Raw genomic sequence first — 20,372 nt, forward strand, 5'->3', positions numbered from 1 at the left:
ATTCTCAGGGATTCTCAGGGATTCTCTGTTTTTTGGGGCTGGTCTCTGCAGAGCTGGAATTCTCAGGAATTCTCAGGATTTTGGGGCTGCTCTCTGTGTGCAGAGCTGGAATGCTCAGGAATTCTCAGGAATTCTCAGGAATTCTCTGGGTTTTGGGAGCTGCTCTCTGTGTGTGCAAAGCTGGAATTCTGAGGAATTTTCAGGAATTCTCAGGGATTCTCAGGAATTCTCTGGTTTTTGGGAGCTGCTCTCTGTCTGTGTGCAGAGCTGGAATTCTCAGGAATTCTCAGAAATTCTCAGGAATTCTCTGGTTTTTGGGGACTCATCTCTGAGCAGAGCTGGAATTCTCAGGAATTCTCAGTTTTTTGGGAGCTGCTCTCTGTCTGTGAGCAGAGCTGGAAGGTGGAGAAGAGCTGGAGGCGGGGAAAACAGCAGGAATATTTAGAAGGAAGAAGCAGCAGGCAGGAAAATGCAGACACAAATCACATCCCAAATCCTGGAATTTGGAGAGCTTGGGGTGAAGGATAAAGAGACACAAACACCTCTGCCCTCACCTCACCCTTATCCTGCCTCTCTTTTTTGGGAAAAATTCCCAATTTTTCACTCCTCCAGCTCAGGAAGGGAGTTCCAGAAGAAAAAGAAAACCCTGAGGTGAGAATTCCTTATCTCCTTCAGTTTTCCAGCTGCAGGAATTTGGGATAAATCCACTCCCTCCATCCCAGGGCTTTGTGAAATTATTCAGAGGTGGAATTCTGCCTCTGGAATCTTCCAAACCACCTTGGAGAGAGATCCCTGGGCTGGGTGAGGCAAACACCTCCTTCCCAAACTCCGGAGATTTTAAAGAATTAAGGAATTTTGAAATCCCTGGAAGCGAGGCCTGCTGGCAGGGCAGAGCGGGGTTAATTCATCTCAGCCCAAAACGAGGTGGGAGAGGCGAGGAAATGACAAATCCTGACATTAAATCCAATTCTGCTCCCACACAGAGAGTTCTGATCCCACAGGGAGCTGGAAAATTTGATTTTTAGGGAAGATCCTGCCAGGGTTTCCTGCAGGCCCAGGGCCCAACAGGAGGCCGGGGAGGGTGGGATCAACCAGGCCTCAATCCTTCCCTTCATCCAAGGATTCAGTCCCTCTTTATTTCCTATTTCCTGTTAAATTTATCTTTTTCCCCCTTAATTTTTTTATCCCTCCTGCTGTCGCTGCACGGCCCCACAAAAAATAAAATGGGATTTTGGGGTCAAGCCCTGCTCAGCTTCCCCAGGGATCGCTCTGGGCTGGGAGATTGGGAATACAAATCCCTGCTCCTTCCCTAAATCCCTAAAAACACCAGCTGAGGGGGACAGGGGGAATTGATCCAAAGAATTCCTGGATTATTATTATTATTGTTATTGTTGTTATTATTAATATTAATATTAATATTGATATTATATTACTATTATGAATATTGTTTATATAATTTAATTTATTATTATATTATCCATTATTTATTATTAATATTAATATTTTGGGGGTGGAACAAAGGAGTTTATGGATTTATGGAGGATTTCTAAGGTGGATTTATGGATGCAATTCCAGAGATTCAGTCAGATCCTGGATCCCAGGAGGAAAAAGAAACAGGAACAGAAAGAAGAAGAAGAAAAGAAACAGGCTCATTATTTTTGTACATTTATTTAATTTAACTTTTCAGCAAAAATGTTGCAGTCACGGTGACGTCATCATCTTGGTAATTTAATGATGCAATTTCCTTTTGTTTCAGGGTGATTTTTGCTTTGTTTCTATTTCAGTTTCTCAGAGGAGAGTTCTTTCAATGAAATTAAAAAAGGGAAAAAACCGAAAAATTAAAAAAACCCCCGAAAACTAAAATAAAACCAAAGCAAGGAATTGTCTTTGGGGAAAAAAAAATAAAAATACTGGGCAAAAAAATTCCATCAAAGCAGCTGCAGGCCTCTGCTGCCATCGTATGGGAGCTGCCTTTGGAGCAGCGAGGAAACTTCTGGGAGCTCCAGCTGCTCCTGGGAGAATTCCTGGGAGAATTCCCAGGAAAACTCTGCAGCTGTTCCGAGCCAGCCACTTCCAGAGTGGAATTTATTAAAAAAAAAGACATTTTTGGGAGTTGTTTTAAAGCTGGTGCAAACAGGAACATGCTGCTCCGGCGTTCCTCGAGGTTTGCATGAGGTTGCAGCTGTTCCGCAGGGAAATCCAGCTGGGATTGCAGGATCGGATCCTTGGGATGGTCTGGTGGGGACAGATCCAGAATCCTGGAATTCTGGCTGGGGGGGAAGGGACACCTGCCACTGTCCCACCGTGCTCCATACCCCGTCCAAGCTGGCCTGGGACACCGAGAGGGATCCAGGGATGGGCACAGCTTCCCTGGGAAGGGGAGAGGTGGAGATGAGGGGTGGAGATGAGGGATGGAGATGAAGATTGGAGATGAGGGTTGAAGATGAGGGTTGGAGATGAAGGCTGGAGGTGAGGGTTGGAGATGAGGGAAGGAGATGAAGATTGGAGATGAAGATTGGAGATGAAGGTTGGAGATGAGGGATTGAGATGAAGGTTGGAGATGAAGATTGGAGATGAAGGTTGAAGATGAAGATTGGAGATGAAGGCTGGAGATGAAGGCTGGAGATGAAGGCTGGAGATGAAGGCTGGAGATGAAGGTTGGAGATGAAGGTTGGAGATGAAGGTTGGAGATGAAGGTTGGAGATGAAGATTGGAGATGAAGATTGGAGATGAAGGCTGGAGGTGAGGGTTGGAGATGTTTTTGGTGCTCTGGGCTCAGGCAGAACCTCTGTGCAGGGTGTTGGGTTTTAGGTCCACAGGCCGAGGTCCAGGGCAGGTCCAGAGAAATTCAGAGCTCTGCAGGTGCCCTGTGCTCCCATCGCAGAGTGGAGACACCCCCACACCTGCGAGACCCCAAAACCCTGAGACACCCCCACACCTGAGACACCCCCACACCTGAGACACCCACACACCTGAGACACTCCCATACCTGAGACACCCCCACATACCTGAGACACCCACACACCAGTGATACCCTGAGATACCCTCACACCTGGAACACCCACATACCTGGGATAGCCCACACTTGAGACACCCCCACACCTGAGACACCCCCACACCTGAGATACCCCAAAACCCTGAGACACCCCCACACCTGAGACACCCCATCCCTGCTGTACCCCACACCTGTGGCACCCCACACACCTGAGCCTCCCCACCCCAGGACGGCCCCGCACCTGCCCCACCCCAGGCGCTCTGAGGACACCAGGTCACCCCTGGGATCCCCCGATGTCCCCTCACCCCGCCGGACTCTCCCGCCAAAATTCATTCATTATTCATGAGGCTCATTCACCAAACGAGGGGGGCGTGGCCACAGGCGGCGCGCGCTTCCGTTATGGCGAGGGGCGTGGTCAAATTTAAATATTCATGAGATGGGCGTGGAAAGCCGCGCACGCGCGCCGCGCGCGCCCCGCCCCCCTCCCCCGCGCGCCGAAAGGGGCCGAGGGCGGAAAAGGCGGGAAAAATCGTTATTACCCAAAACCGGCATAAATTCACCTAAAACAGGGGCGGAGTTGCCAATAACACTGAGGAAATACCGCTGAAGGGACACGCTGTTGTCGTCTGTGATCGGCAGCCACCAAATCGAAACTTAACTGTGTTGGGTTTTAATATTTGCCAACATTTCTGCTCCCAAACACAGCTGTGCTGCCTGTACACACCCGCCTCTGCTCCTACGATCAGAACCCCTTTTAACCCAAATAGCTAGCACACTTTGACTGAAATGAAGTTTTAAAGAGTTGAATTTAAATAATAATAATTTTTAAATGGCGATTTGGGGTTTCTTTCCCCCTCAGGGACACGGGGTTTGGTGACCCCACACTCCCATCCCCTGCTGCTCCCTCAGAGCTCCCTGTGGGCGCCAGGCTGGGGGTGTGGAGAGGGGGTTTCCCTGAGGTAAAAAAACGGCTGATAAATTGTTTCATGTGAGTACCAACAACTGTGAGACATCCTCTAATAATTTTATGTAGGTTTTAGGGTGTAGGTCCCCCATTTCAGCCCTTTAGCCACGAGTTTTAGTAGCTTGGGGGAGAGGGACCATGGTGGGGGACACAGCCTGGCCCATCCTTTGGCCTAAAGGTCACAGCCCGTCCAAATCTGACCCAAAACCACAAGTAAAAGGCCAAAAAGAACAATTTTCATCAAATATTGAAGCCTGAGGAGCAAATGCAGCCTGGAGTGAGGGAAAAATAGGCCATTTTTAGTGTTTTCCCCTTCTGTTGGGAGCCAGGCCCCTCACACCGCAACCGGGCCGCCATCAACAACAGGGCCCAGAACCCTCAGCTCTGCTTTATATTCACATTATTCCCCAATTTAGGTGGTTTGCGGACCGATTTGCACCATCAATCTTCCACAGAGTCTTTATCATAAATAAAAACACTTTTTTTAAACAAAAATTTTCAGTGTAGGTTAGGGGTAACAACTCCATGGGTGCATTCGATACTCTAAGGTTTGTCATCCCCCACTTTGGCTTGTACTTGAAAATTATTATTTCATTTTATTCTATTTTATTTGATTTTTATACCACAAAAGAGAAAATAGGGGAAAAAAAACCAAAGAAAAGCCCCATCGAGTTAATATTCAAAGCCACTAGGTTTATGGTGATGAGGAAGGGAAAGGGAAACATCCCAAACCAATCTCTAGAGTAAACACCCTTTTTGCAATAAATGTTTGCCAAATGCTAACACAGGGCTCCGAGAAATATCAGGACTAAAATGCATCCATTAGCAGGAGTTTAGCGACTGCTTAAGGGCAACATGGGTGGAAGTTGATGCTTTCTGCCTTGTAAACAAATTAGTTTATAGAGACAAATAAGATGACCCTTCTTAGCTAATATTATGAGTTTAGCTTGTTAAATATTTAACATTTACCTTTCAATTTCCAGTGTGGATTAAGCAGTTTTCCAAACATTGGTGTCCCAGCAGCAGATGGAGATGCACAGCCCATTGCCCCGCTCTGGCTTAAGTCCCTAAGAAATAAAAAAACCAAAAATCACGTTAAGTCAAAGAGGAAGCAAATGGGAGCTTTCAGGAAAGGGTTTAAAACTGACTGTTTGCACTCATTTTTATTTACATTAATTTTATCTAACTCTGCTCCGCATTAAAACAGCGATAATCGATTTAACTTCGACCAGATTGGACAGAAACAGACAAATATTAGACAAATCCTTCCCAAAAACCTCGCTGGTGGCAAAGTATTTTTCCTTCCACAGCTGGAGAGCCAAGGTAAGATTTTTAAAAACCACTGAAAGATCCCACAAATCCCCGCAGCTCCAGACAGAGAGTGGGAAGAAAAGAAAGTAGCATAGGATTGCAACTTTATTTCTAAAGCTTCGATCAGAAATATGCACCAGATTTAGCCAAGTTTAGAGGTGCCTGGTCCTAAACAGGGCTGATTTTTTATGTGGAATCCTCAATTCTGGGTGTAAAAATCCCTTGCTTTTAGAAGATAAGCATTTTTAATATAATTTTTATCTATAGCTGATTTTTCTTAAAGGTGTTTTGTCAATTTCCCCTCCTAAAATCCTAAAACCCACTAATTTTAGCAGCACTCACATTTCCCCCCAAGCCCTTTGAAAGTTTTCAGCTGCTTTAGCAAGCCAGAAATATCCCACAGCTAAATTAAAAAAGCTCCCAGCGACATAAAAAAAATTCCTGAAATGTACAATTCCCAGTCTCTCTCCCAAAATTCCCTCGATTTCTCAGCACAAACAGAGCCCCCATTGTGGAGTGGGAAATTTCCTTTCCGTGGAATATTGGAGAGGCTGGCTGGAGCGATTTGGTGACCAACAGGGAGGATGTTTGGAGCTCGTTGTCTGTAATTTTGTAAATTTTTAATCCCGGGAACAATGGGCTCTGTTATCCGGGAGAATTTCCCCCAACTGCAGCTTGGAGCTGCTCCAAGGATGTTCCAGCCTGGAATGATCCCGCAGCACTTGGCAATCCCCCCGGAGCCTCAGCTGCTGCAATCAGGGATGAGTGTGAAAAATCTCACTTAGAACAGAAATTTAAAACACAGCTCCCGGTGTTGCCTGACATTGTGACGTGTGGCTGTTCTAGACACCCAAACCCCAGAAGGTGAATCAAATAATCCCATTTATTGATTCTTTCACAGCTCGTTTTCAGTCTCCAGTGATTTTGGAAAAGCCTGAGGCACTGACATTTTGGCGGGGCAATGCCGTATCATTTATTTTTATATCACATTATATTAAATTAAGCCTCGCACCAACTCATGAAAAGGAGGTTTGAAGCATCGCTTTGGTGCTTTTAATCTTCATTTTGGTCCTTCAGAATCAGTAATTATCGCTCTAAAGGAATGGTGATGATCCTTTCAATAACAGCCCTGGAAGTTTGGTGTTCTGTAGAATAATTAGCGTGACAAATTCCAGCGATGTTGTTAATTACTGTAGCTTGTACATTATGTAATTCCCCAAGAATTCCCTTCCAGAAATGTTTTCCTCACTTTCTGTGCTCTCAGTGCTTTTGTCTCTTCCTCCCCCCAAAATCAGCTGAACCCTCCATCCCCCCAGACATTATTTATACTTTTCAACACTCTAAATTCTTAGCTAGAACACGTTTTATTCTTTATGCACTAAAAGTTATTTAGAGAATTGCTTCCACCGCGCTGAACCCCAGCAGTTTATCCCACACACACACAGATGAGATTTTCACTTTGTGTTTCTCCAAGGGAGTCATTTCCTCTCAGCATCATTCTGGGAGCTTCTTCCTCCTCAGAAAATCAGAATTCAATCTGGTTTTTGTTGTTATTTATTTTTTTTCTTTTCTGCAGGTGTAATTTATGGGAACACCAAAACAATGAGCAGCTGCACCTCAGTCCCCAGGCAGAAGCAGAGGAGGAGCAGCCGCCGCTCCGGCCTCACCTCGGGCAGGGATTCCCAGGCTCTGTCAGCGCTGGGGGATTTCCAAACCCTTCCCTTAGAGATCTTCCAAATGGTGCTGAATTATCTCTCAGGTGAGAAAACATCAGAAACATCGATATCTAAATATTACCGCCGATTTCCCCCACCCCTTTTTCAGTTATTGTTTAAAATGTCGTCGATTTTAAGTACTTAAAGTAATTTTGTGTGACTTGAACTCTGAATTTTCAGCTTTTTAATCACAGAAAAAACAACCGCCCAATTTTATATTTTCACATATTCACAATTCACATATTTTAGTGATAACCACAATCTACTTGAAGCCGTTTTTTTGCCTATCAAATGTGAAAATTATTCCTTAGATCTGTCAGCTTCTAATTACTCCAGCTCTCTGGCAAAGCAGACCGACAGCAATTAATTCCTGTTTTATTTATAAATCTTCTTTCTTGGCCTCGTTTCTGAAGGCAGAAGAAGTCATTGCCATTTTTCCCTTGCAGTGGGGATTTAGGAGTGTCCCGGGCTTTGCTTTTGCAGTGAAGGACATCAGCATGCTGAGCATGGTGTCCAAAACCATCAGCGGCCGCCTGATTAATTACATCTCCACCTCGTCAGGGAGCCGCCGGCTGCTGCTGCAGGACTTCCACCGCCCCGAGCTGCCTGCCAGGAGAGAAGGAGCCTCCATCCTGGAGCACTACAAAGCTCTAGGTGAGAGCAAAACTCACTCCAGATCTCCCTCCTGGGATGTGCCTTAACAGGGGATGTGACCAAAAAAAACAGGAGACAAAGGGCTTCTTCCAGCACAGAGGAATTGCCTGGAGTCCTTCCAAAATTTCTGAGTTATGGGGGAAAAAAACCCAAAAAACAGTGTGTCCTGCCTCCTCCAGGAGTCCAAATTCCCAGGGAACAGCGGGAGGATGAGCTCGAAGGAGGAGGTGATCCCAAATTCCCTGGCAGGAGGAGGTGACTCCAAATTCTCTGGTAGGAGGAGATGATCCCAAATTCCCTGGCAAGAGGAGATGATCCCAAATTCCCTGTCAGGAGGAGATGATCCCAAATTCCCTGTCAGGAGGAGATGATCCCAAATTCCCTGGCAAGAGGAGATGACCCCAAATTCCCTGTCAGGATGAAATGATCCCAAATTCCCTGTCAGGATGAAATGATCCCAAATTCCCCAGTAGGAGATGATCCCAAATTCCCTGGCAAGAGGAGATGATCCCAAATTCCCTGGCAGGAGGTGATTCCAAATTCCCTGTCAGGAGGAGATGATCCCAAATTCCCTGTCAGGAGAAGATGATCCCAAATTCCCTGTCAGGATGTGATTCCAAATTCCCTGTCAGGAGGAGATGATCCCAAATTCCCTGTCAGGAGAAGATGATCCCAAATTCCCTGTCAGGATGAGATGATCCCAAATTCCCCAGTAGGAGGTGATTCCAAATTCCCTGTCAGGAGAAGATGATCCCAAATTCCCTTTTAGGAGGAGATGATCCCAAATTCCCTTTTAGGAGGAGATGATCCCAAATTCCCTTTTAGGAGGAGATGATCCCAAATTCCCTTTTAGGAGGAGATGATCCCAAATTCCCCAGTAGGAGGTGATTCCAAATTCCCTGTTAGGAGGAGGTGATTCCAAATTCCCTGGCAAGAGGAGATGATCCCAAATTCCCTGTTAGGAGGAGATGATCCCAAATTCCCTTTTAGGAGGAGATGATCCCAAATTCCCTTTTAGGAGGAGATGATCCCAAATTCCCCAGTAGGAGGTGATTCCAAATTCCCTGTTAGGAGGAGATGATCCCAAATTCCCCAGTAGGAGGAGAAGCAGAAGGAATTCTCAGCCCTTTGGAGCAGAGCACATTCCTCAGGCTGGGAAACTCAGCCTAAGTTAAGCCAGGCCTAACTCCAGTACCAAGCACCTGGGTTCTGATGGGCTCCACGTCGTTCTGTCCCAGGTGGAAATGAAATGGAAATGTCATTTAGTGTTCCCCCACCGATGGAAAAATGGGGATTTGACAGAGAAACCACTGCCAGGGTTAGCTGGAGAATTGTGAATATGGGTTGAAATGCAGACACTGAGTAAAGGCATTGAAGATGTTAAATAAAGGCATTGGAAACATTAAATAAAGGCTTTAAATACATTTTAAAAAAACATTAAAAACATTAAATAAAGGCATTAAAATACATGAAATAAAGGAGTTAAAATACATTAAATAAAGGCACTAAAGACATTAAATAAAGGTGTTAAAATCCATTAAATAAAGACACTAAAGACATTAAATAAAGGTGTTAAAATATATTAAATAAAGGCGTTAGAATACATTAAATAAAGGCACTAAAGACATTAAATAAAGACACTAAAGACATTAAATAAAGATATTAAACACATTAAAGACATTACAGACATTAAATAAAGACATTAAACACATTAAATAAAGACATTACAGACATTAAATAAAGGCATTAAAGACATTAAATAAAGACACTAAAGATGTTAAGTAAAGATATTAAACACATTAAATAAAGACAATAAAGACATTGAATCACTCAAGGTAAAGGAAAGCTGCTCGAATAATTTAGAACAAAAACCTATTGTAGGCAAACCATTCTTTTGTGGCATCTTAAAACACCTTTTAAAATCGATCTGAGTGTTTCCTCTTTAAAACAAAACCTGAAACCTTGTAATTCTTTAAAAGAAATCAGCATTGGTTTGAGCTTTTCAGTAATCTCACCCAAAACGTTATTTAAATGTAGGTGTGAGCCAACCCTGCAGGAGCTAAAGAGGAGTAAAACACAAAATATATCTATTTTTTAAAATATATATATATATAAAATCTTCAGCTGTGTCACAGTGGGAGGCTCAGGGGAACCCGAGGTAGGGCTGGCTGCAAAAATCAATATTTACATTGCAACAGGAATAAACTGCACTTAACAAAACACCTTTTGCTCGACCCCTTTTGAACTCCCACACATTTTCCCCTGGCCCACGGCTCCATCCTGGAGTTGAGCTGTCCCAACAGCTGCTCCTCGGGGAGAGCTCCCCAGAGCTCTGATCTAGTCAATAAAAAATGGGCTTGGCTGAGCTCTGGAGCAGATCTGAGGCTGATGAATAAATCATGGCTGGCTGCAGGAATGCTGAAATGCTCGGAGCAGGGAAAGAGTCACTTCACAACCACAGAAAATCCACAAAGTACTTTCTGACCTTGGGAAAAAAAAAAAAAAGTGTTTTTAGCATTTTTAATTTTTTTTTTTTAAATTTATTTATTTCCCCTGGGAAACTCCAAGCTTTTCAGTGGATTCCTTGATTAATTAACAAGCAGTATATATATATATTTTATTCTGGTGAAAGGCTTTGAGTGCAAGCTGTTAACCCAGTTTCTGTCAGGAGAGTAGAAGAAATTCTGCTCAACAACCAGCTGTTCCTCAGGATAATGAGCTCCAGACTCTGACATCCCAAACATGGAAATAAATTTCCCTCTCTGCTATGTTTTACATTAAGGAAATTCAGAATATTTGCTTTTCAGAGCATGTGTCTATCCTGAAAATAAACTGGGGGGTGATGTAAGGGGAAAAGCAGCACAGAGGTACAACAAGTTAACATTTCTGTCCCATATTTTGAACAGCTGTAATTCCCAAACCAAGGCAGGAATTTTAATACAGCTCCAACTGTGAGTAACAGGCGCTTTAAACAACACCATAAACAACTTACAGCGGGCTCAGGGAGCTGGAAACTCCCTGAAAATATCCCCTTGGGAAAAGCCAGCCCTGCTCCAACCCCTACTCCAACCAGAAATCAGCAAAAAGCAGCAGGTTTTTCTCAGTGGTGGCGTTTTTGGGTCAGATCTGTTGATTTTGAATCCCCTGAGTGTTGAACCCCTCTGCCCCAGGGCTGCTGCTCAAGAGGTGCACCCTGCTGCTGCCCACCAGGGACAGGCTCAAGTACGTGCACAAGGTGCTCGCAGGGGTAAGTGGGGGGCCAGCATGGATCGTTGTCTTTTCTATAGGTGTGGAATATATCTATATCTATATCTATATCTATATCTATATCTATATCTATATCTATATCTATATCTATATCAATATCAATATCTATATCTATATCTATATCATCTGTATCTATATCTATATCTATATCTATTTCTGTATTATCTATATCTATATCTATATCTATATCTATATCTGTATCTATATCTATATCTATCTATATCTATATCTATTTCTGTATTATCTATTTCTGTATTATCTATATCTATATCTATATCTATATCTATATATCTATATCTATATCTATATCTATTTCTGTATTATCTATATCTATATCCATATCATCTATGTCTGTATAATCTATATCTATATATCTATATACCTATATACCTACATATCTATATATCTATGTCTATATATCTATCTATATCAATATCTGTATCTATATATCTATATCTATGTCTGTATAATCTATATCTATATAGCTATATCTATATCTATATCTATGTCTGTATAATCTATATATCTATATCTATATCTATATATCTCTATATATCTATATACCTATATACCTATATACCTATATATCTATATATCTATATCTGCATCTATGTGTCTATATCTATATATCTATCTCTATCTATATCTATCTATCTATCTATCTATCTATCTATCTATCTATCTATCTATATCTCTCTATATATCTATCTATATCTATATATCTATATCTACCTATATCTGTATATCTACATATCTATATGTCTACATATCTCTATATCTATATCTATATCTATGTCTGTATAATATATAGCTATATTTCTATATCTATATATCTATATCTCTATATCTATATCTATCTATATCTATCTATCTATCTCTATATCTCTATATCTCTATATCTCTATATCTCTATATCTCTATATCTATATCTATATCTATATCTATATATCTATATCTATATCTATATCTATATATCTACATATCTATATGTCTAACTCTATATATCTATATCTCTCTGTATCTCTATATCTATATCTGCATCTATGTGTCTATATCTCTATCTCTATCTCTATCTCTCTATCTATATATCTCTTTATCTCTATCTCTATGTATCTATATAACATATATAGAATATATTTATAGAATTGTATATATGTAATGTAAATATAAAAATATTCTAGATGATTATCTATAATAAATATATATTTAAATATCTATTGTATGTAATATATTATATATAAAAATATGTATAAAATCTAGTCTATTCTATTATATATTAATATATAATGTATATAAATATAATATATTATAATACATATTATTATATCTAGTGTAGATATTTATACATATATTTAATAGATATTATTATTTATATAGAATATATTATTTATATAATATATATGATATAATATATAATATAAAATCATATACATAATTTATTAAAATATAATAAAATGTATAGAATTTATATATTATATTATATTATATTATATTATATTATATTATATTATATTATATTATATTATATCTATATTATATTATATTATATTATATTATATTATATTATATTATATTATATTATATTATATTATATTATATTATATTATATCTATAATATATTATTTTATATTATATCTATAATATAATATATATTATATTATATTATATTATATTATATTATATTATATTATATCTATATTATATTATATTATATTATATTATATTATATTATATTATATTATATTATATTATATTATATTATATTATATTATATTATATTATATTATATCTATAATATATTATTTTATATTATATCTATAATATATTATTTTATATTATATCTATAATATAATATATATTATATTATATTATATTATATTATATTATATCTATATTATATTATATTATATTATATTATATTATATTATATTATATTATATTATATTATATTATATTATATTATATTATATTATATTATATTATATTATATCTATAATATATTATTTTATATTATATCTATAATATAATATATATTATATTATAGATATTACATATTATATTACATATAAGATCTCACTTCCACAACATCCCCATAACCCCCACAGAGGAGAGGCAATCCTCCTGAACTCCTCTGCCTCCAGGAGCACGGAGAATTCCCAATCACAGCAATTAAATATCACTTAATTAATTATTATTTTTAATTTACACTCGCAGGTTTCCTGTTTCAAGCTGAATGGTTGTGCCAGCCCTCTGCACTGCCTGGGCTTGCAGTGCTATGGGGTGTTCTTACAGGTACAGTATCCCCACGGACACAAGGCAAGTAGCACCAATAAAAAAAGATAATTAAGGTGTTTTTCCTTAAATTCATCTGTCTTTTGAGAGACTTTTTAAAAATATAAACTGGTTTTTTTGGGTTTTTGGGGTTTTTTTGGGTGGTGTTTATTCACACGGTTCTCAGAGTTTTCTTTCTGGTGATGAAAAGTTGCTGATTTGGCTGCTGAGAATTCCTTGGCCTGCATTTCACTCCCAACCAGTCTGGGTTTTGATTAGCAATTTATTACCTAAATATAAAGGTAAAGTCTTCTCCCTAAGAAAACAGGGGAGAAAGGGAACATTGTATCACACAGCTCCAAATTCACACCTCAAGAGCAGAGATGCTTTAGTTTCCAGGGAAATTGTTCCACACATCAGAGCCCAGAGCAGTTTCTGCTTAAAATTAACGTAAAACAAATATAAAAATTAAAATCCTGTCTTAGAAAAGCAGGTGATTATTGCTGCTGGGACATTTTATAGCAAATACCTTACACAGAGCAGTCACAAATCAGATTTTGGGACACTCTCAGAAGCTTTTGGGAGGCATCAGGCTGATGAATTCCTGCTTCCTAATTATTCAAATCACGTTAGAAAGTTTCTTTTCTGGCCAATTTCGGTATCAAGGCCTTAAGCACCACCTGAGGCAGGTGAAGGCTTCCCTGCCCTCCACTCAGGTATGAGCCTTCCTCCTCTCCATGGAGACTGCAGGGTAGATTGTGTTTATCTGCTGTCAGTGCTGGCTTGGGAATGGGATTCCTGCTCAATCTCCTCATTTTCCTTTTCTTGGGAAAGGAATTCCTGCTCAATTTAATTTTCCCTTTCCTTGGGAATGGGATTTCTGCTCAATCTCCTCATTTTCCTTTTCTTGGGAAAGGAATTCCTGCTCAATTTAATTTTCCCTTTCCTTGGGAATGGGATTTCTGCTCAATCTCCTCATTTTCCCTCTCGTTGGGAACAGAATTCCTGCTCAATCTCATTTTCTCTCCCCTTGGGAATGGAATTTCTACTCAATCTCCTCATTTTCCCTTCCCTTGGGAACAGAATTCCTGCTCAATCTCATTTTCCTTTTCCTTGGGAACAGAATTCCTGCTCAATATCATTTTCCCTTCCCTTGGGAACAGAATTCCTGCTCAATCTCATTTTCCCTTCCCTTGGGAACAGAATTCCTGCTCCATCTCCTCATTTTCCCTCCCCTCCAGATCCTGACCGCAGGCTGGGATGAGCTCGAGTGCCACCGGGTGTTCAATTTCCTCTGGGAGCTCAGCAATTTAGCCCGGAAGGTGCAGACGGTTGTCAGCAGCAAACCAGGTAACCCAGACAGCCCCAAAACCCCAAATCCCGAGATTCCAGAGGGCAGGAGCAGCTCCAGAGAGCCCCAAACCCCGGAATTCCAGAGGGCAGGAACAGCTCCAGAGAGCCCCAAACCTCCAAACCCCGGAATTCCAGAGGGCAGGAACAGCTCCAGAGAGCCCCAAACCCCCAAACCCCGGAATTCCAGAGGGCAGGAACAGCTCCAGACAGCCCCAAACCCCCAAACCCCGGAATTCCAGAGGGCAGGAGCAGCTCCAGAGAGCCCCCAACCCCGGAATTCCAGAGGGCAGGAGCAGCTCCAGAGAGCCCCAAACCCCCAAACCCCGGAATTCCAGAGGGCAGGAGCAGCTCCAGAGAGCCCCCAACCCCGGAATTCCAGAGGGCAGGAACAGCTCCAGACAGCCCCAAACCCCCAAACCCCGGAATTCCAGAGGGCAGGAGCAGCTCCAGAGAGCCCCAAACCCCCAAACCCCGGAATTCCAGAGGGCAGGAGCAGCTCCAGACAGCCCCAAACCCCCAAACCCCGGAATTCCAGAGGGCAGGAGCAGCTCCAGACAGCCCCAAAACCCCAAACCCCGGAATTCCAGAGGGCAGGAGCAGCTCCAGACAGCCCCAAACCCCGGAATTCCAGAGGGCAGGAGCAGCTCCAGAGAGCCCCAAACCCCCAAACCCCGGAATTCCAGAGGGCAGGAGCAGCTCCAGAGAGCCCCAAACCCCGGAATTCCAGAGGGCAGGAGCAGCTCCAGGCTGCTGCCAGCGGGATGTGGGTGGGACTGAGGCTCGGCTCGGCTCCTGACCCTGCTGGGAGCATCCTACAGCGAGTTCTGGGCCTTCACCCCCATAGACATGGCTCCCCAGGAGCGGACAGGGGTGATTTTTGTCTCTGGTTTGTCTTGAGAGGCCTTCAGAGATTTTAAACCATTCCCTTGTCCGTTATCATCACTCGGATCTCTTCCTCAGTGAAGCGGATTTGAATCGTCCCTGCTCCACACCAGTGAAGTCAGTGGGAGATGGACCCAGTCAGGAATAAAATGAAACAGTAAAAAGTGAGGTTTAACATTTCTGAACCCAAACACGGGTGGGACAAACGCCTCTCAAGAAATCCTCCCATTTCCCAGCACAGGGAATTTCTGTGGAGCTGTCCACTCCTTTCACCTCCTGGAAAACCCCAGGCACCCAAACCCCCCGAGCTGAGAGCCCTGCAGGCTCCCAGCGGCTGCACCCACACATCCCCCACCCAAAACGGGGCAAAGCATCCAAAATTCAGCGAGCAGGAGGCGAAAACCTGAATGAAAAACATCAGGAAAATGCCCTTTCCCTTCCCTTTGGAGGGAGGCAGGCTGAGCCCAGCCCGTTTTCCCCAGGCAGCGCCCGGAGGCTGGAGCTGCGGATCCGCCTGTACTGCCGGGGGGTGCTGCTGTCACCCGGGAGCCACCGCAGCGACTGCGCCTTCTGGCTCACCCGCATCCTCAAACCCTGGCCCATGGTCAACCAGGCCCGCCTGCTCTACATCATCTTCGGGCCCGTGTCCTCCCGTGACGGTGAGAAAAGGGGGGCCCCGGGGGAGGAGATCCCCCCCAAAAATGTGATTTGGGGTCGCGGAGTTATGGGGTGGGTTGGGAGGGTGTGGCAGGGATATCTCCAGATGTGCCGGGCTGCTCCAGACTGGATGGGAACACTTCCAGGGATCCGGGGGGACCCACCGGGAAATCCATCCCAGCCCCTCAGCATCCTCCCGGGGAGGGGAGGGGAGGGGAGGGGAGGGGAGGGGAGGGGAGGGGAGGGGAGGGGAGGGAAGGGAAGGGAAGGGAAGGGAAGGGAAGGGAAGGGAAGGGAAGGGAAGGGAAGGGAAGGGAAGGGAAGGGAAGGGAAGGGAAGGGAAGGGAAGGGAAGGGAAGGGAAGGGAAGGGAAGGGAAGGGAAGGGAAGGGAAGGGAAGGGAAGGGAAGGGAAGGGAAGGGAAGGGAAGGGAAGGGAAGGGAAGGGAAGGGAAGGGAAGGGATTCCTTCCTAAGGCCCAGTCTAAACCTGCCCTCTGTCCACCTGAAGCCACTGGAGCCATTGCATTGCCTGGGAGAAAACTGTTCTGCTCAACCAGACATCACTGCATTAAATATATAAATTATACACACACACACACATACAAATATAAGTTACAATTCAATGAACAACTCAGTTCAGCTCTGTTCCTCTATTCTCCCCTTCTTGGGGTAGACTTAACTCAAATCCATCTCAAAGAAGCATCCATTTCCCTGAAGGAAAACACCTTTTCTCACCTAATTATTAAACCTGGGTTTCTTTAAGTTTAAGTCACTGTCCCTTCTAAAATGACAGATGGAAAATAACCACAAAGCCTCAGTGGTGTCACCTGAACTCCTCTGCTCTGCCCCTGCTGTGAGGCTCAGTTTAGCAAGTTCCTTGTTTAAAGAATGTCACTTACTAGCAGTTGTGATTGATATATCACTCAGGACACGTGGTCTGGCAGAAAATGATAGAAGGACCAACAGATGAGACCAGTCTGAAGGGTTTAGCTGATGCAATTAAGCTGCTGTATGGTACAGAAGCTAGAGAATGGACAGCAGATGATGTTATCAGTCTTGTGGATGAGCTGTCAGGTGTGTTTTTGCCTTTATCATTAATCCCCGGGATTGTGGATCCTCACGTCCTCCAAACCCAGCTGAGTGCTGCAAAATTCCTCTCAGTAGTTGTGGCTTAACTGGAAAAGTTCACCACACTGGGATGAGAGAAACCCAGTGTCCCTTACACATCCAGGCTGTCTTTCCCCATGGAGAAATCCTTTAAGAATCCATGCAGATTTTTAAAAAATTCAAATCTTGCCACGAATTATTCAGGAAACATTGTCCAAACATTGTTTGCTGGGGCAAAATTCTCCTGAGGAATTTTACCAGCTACACTGAGAGTTTTGGCCGAGGTTGTGTCACGGAGATGATGTGGAGAGCTCTGATTGTCACTGGCAGGGATTATTTGTGCAATTTCACTGCTCCCCTTTTTGCCCAGAGGTGACTGAAACCCTCTCTGCCTCCTTCCAAAGTCCTTCCCCAGGAGTGGCTGATGGAGAACAACGCCCGGCTCCTCCTCCTGAGTGGGAACAGCATCTGCTTCACCTTCATGGCCAGCAAAGCTGTCAATGGCAGAGCTGTGGAGCTGGCCAGGCTCATGGTCTTCATGGCTCTGGTGAGTACAACTCCCACATTTGCTGCCTCAGCCTGGAGGAGTTTCCCCTCCCCTGCTCCCACACTCTGGGAATCAAGCCAGCCAGGAGCTGGCTGCTCTCCCACCTCTCTGCTCCAGCAAATCCCTGAGGAAAAGCACCACCAGCAAAAGGTTCAGAATTCCCTTTGTGCCAGCAAGAACGAGCTCTGTGTCCTTGTCACAGCCCCTGATGTTCCTGGCCTTGTCACAGCTGATCCAGAGCCCAGAGCCAGGGCTGAGATCTGGCTTCAAAAGCTGTGGTTTTAACCCTTCCCGTGCCCTGCAGGTGTGTGAGAAGGACCTGTACTGCATGGACTGGGCAGTGAAGATGATGCAGAAGGTCTGCAAGGTTTTCAGCACTCCCTGGGAGAGGAACAACTTCCTGCAGTGCCTGGAGAACACCTTTGCTCACATGCTCATGGACATGATGCAGGCAGTGCTGGCTGGTAAGGCTGGGCCCCTGGGCCGGTTCTGGAGCCAGCCACAGCATCCAGAACTGCCTGACCTTCCCTCCCTCCCCAGGCAGGGCAGTCCTGCACAGCCTGAGGGGTTGGAGATCATAAAATCCCAGATTTCCAGAATTTCACAATGGTTTGGGTGGGAAGGGGCCTTAAAGCTCATCCAGAGCCACTTCTGCCACGGGCAGGGACACCTCCCACCATCCCAGGTGGCTCCAAACCCCATCCAGCCTGGCCTTGGACACTTCCAGGGATCCAGGGGCAGCCACAGCTTCTCTGGGAAACAAAAATAACCAAGCCAGTGTCACAATGGGGAAGAAATATTTATTTGAAATAATTTTTCTTGCTAAGAGATTCCTGGTGCAATGGATGGTGGAACCAACAGTGGCTTCAAATCTGTCCCACCAGAAAGCTGGGCCTAAAGTCCAGCTTGGGCTGAGCCTAAAGCTGCAGCAGCTGCAGCTGCAGCCCTGCTGGAGTGAGGAACATCCAGCTCAGCTCAGAGCTCAGCTCAGAGCTCAGCTCAGCTCAGCTCAGCTCAGAGCTCAGCTCAGCTCAGCTCAGCTCAGCTCAGCTCAGCTCCTTGTCCTGGCACACAATTGTTCCTGTGTGTCCCTGGGCAGGGAATCTGGGAGCTGTTCCCTCCTGGCTGTGCTGCCATGGGGCAGAGGCTGAGGATAAAGCCCAGCCCCAAGCACAGGCTGCTGCCTCCCTCTGCAGAGCTCCCTGAGCCTGCCTGGGTGAATTCTCCACCTTCAGCGCTCCTTTCCCGTGGTTTCTGTGCCCTGCCAGGGGAGAGGGACGAGGAGGACAGCAGCTTCCTGAACCTGTTCCACCTGGTGAATGCACAGGCCAACTTCCACAAGGAAATCCTCTACATGGCCATGGGCAGCAGCAGCAGCACCACCTGAACCCCACGGAGCCCTCCTCCCTTCCTGCTGGATTTCCTTTCTTTCCCTTTGAACATTCCCAAACAAGTCCCTGATTATTTCTGCAATTCCCAGTAAGAGCTGGAGTGGCAGAGGCCGGGCCCAGCCGTGTCAGGCCAGCGGAGTGAGCTCATGGAGGGCTTGGAATTCCATTCCCTGTGCTCTGCTCCTCCAGGGAAGAGGCCTCTCCGTTGGGAACACAAGCTGCACTCGGTTCCCACTGTGCATGTTTGCACACACAATAAAAACGACATGGTTTCCACAGCTGATGTGCAGACACCGACTGAAACTCGTGTTATCTCAGCCCAGAACCCAAAACATTCGGAGCTCTTACACTGATTTTCTCTTGGGAACCTGAGGAGAAAGGGAGGGACGGGGATTTGAGGAGCTGCATTTTTCCAGCTTGCCAAATTCTCTGACTCAGGCCCTGTGACAGAAATGGTTTGTACATTCAGCTCGAGGGAAAAGTGATTTCTGAAAGCAATTCCAGGGCTTTGATCAAGCAAGGCATTTTTTTCCTCTCAATCTCCAGGTTTTCCTAAAGCAGAAGAAACTTCAAATCTCTCCCCCTGCCCCAGGTAGCGACTGTTGAAGTGTTTTAGGATTTAGCAGAGTTGAAGACACCCATTAAACACATTAAATTAGAACTCTGGTTCATTAAATGGATAAATATTTGCTGCTCAGAGAAGGGTTTGATTTTCTGCTCTGTTACCTTCCAGACAAAGCCCTGTGATGGCAATAAAAATCTCTCTGTGCTGTTTGCAACATCCAGGCTCCTGCAGAGCCACTTTCCCCACCTGAATATTCCCTTTCCCACCCTCCCAGGCTTCCCTCAGCCCCAGCCTTTCCCAAATTTAGCTCGGGAAGTGTGGGAACAGCTGATTTATCACGGATTTGTCTCAGCTGCCCCCACCTGCAGCTCTGAAGTTTGTGCCCTAAAATTCCTGGTGGCTTTTGTGGAATCCGCAGTTCCAGGCAGGATTTTGCTCCGGGAAGTCAGAGGTGAAACCTCCCCTCCAGCTGCTGGAAAACTCCGGGAACATCCCTTTCATCCCTCTTTTCCCTCGGCTGTTGGAAGGGGATGGAGAAGGGAAGGAGAGAAATTCCCGGCTCCGGTTTCTGCTCAGAGAACCCGAAGTGTCCGCAGGGAACCCCAAATTCGAGGAGAAAAACCCCTCGAGGTGAGAAGAGCGACGGGAAAAGTCCTCCAGGAATCTCCAGCTCAGATCCCTGTCTGTCCTTTC

General features: G+C 44.2%; 1 protein-coding gene and 1 long non-coding RNA gene across 6 annotated transcripts; one reads left to right on the top strand and one right to left on the bottom strand.

Moving 5' to 3' along the window:
• Positions 1-1,652: 1,652 nt before the first annotated feature.
• On the bottom strand, positions 1,653-17,722 carry LOC147649199 (uncharacterized). Its single transcript, XR_015279584.1, has 3 exons — positions 16,969-17,722; positions 4,929-5,026; positions 1,653-2,370 (listed from the first exon to the last, which is right to left on the bottom strand). It is a non-coding gene; the product is annotated as an uncharacterized LOC147649199 (long non-coding RNA).
• On the top strand, positions 3,413-19,893 carry FBXO47 (F-box protein 47). Of its 5 annotated transcripts, none has more exons than XM_086864739.1 (12): positions 3,413-3,983; positions 5,167-5,282; positions 6,847-7,029; positions 7,469-7,639; positions 10,810-10,886; positions 13,121-13,198; positions 14,419-14,527; positions 15,895-16,071; positions 16,997-17,143; positions 17,581-17,723; positions 18,028-18,187; positions 18,992-19,893. In XM_086864739.1, the coding sequence occupies exons 3-12, from the start codon at positions 6,873-6,875 to the stop codon at positions 19,108-19,110; spliced, it is 1,338 nt and encodes a 445-aa protein (XP_086720865.1). In that variant the 5' UTR covers positions 3,413-3,983; positions 5,167-5,282; positions 6,847-6,872; the 3' UTR covers positions 19,111-19,893. The 5 variants fall into 5 exon arrangements, with proteins under 5 accessions (XP_086720865.1, XP_086720864.1, XP_086720867.1 ...); XM_086864738.1 differs by having other exon boundaries at positions 3,423-3,983; positions 7,547-7,639; XM_086864741.1 differs by lacking the exon at positions 16,997-17,143 and having other exon boundaries at positions 3,423-3,983.
• Positions 19,894-20,372: the final 479 nt, after the last annotated feature.

This window comes from Cyanistes caeruleus, chromosome 27, assembly GCF_971803275.1.
Source record: "Cyanistes caeruleus chromosome 27, bCyaCae1.hap1.1, whole genome shotgun sequence".
NCBI lineage: Eukaryota > Metazoa > Chordata > Aves > Passeriformes > Paridae > Cyanistes > Cyanistes caeruleus.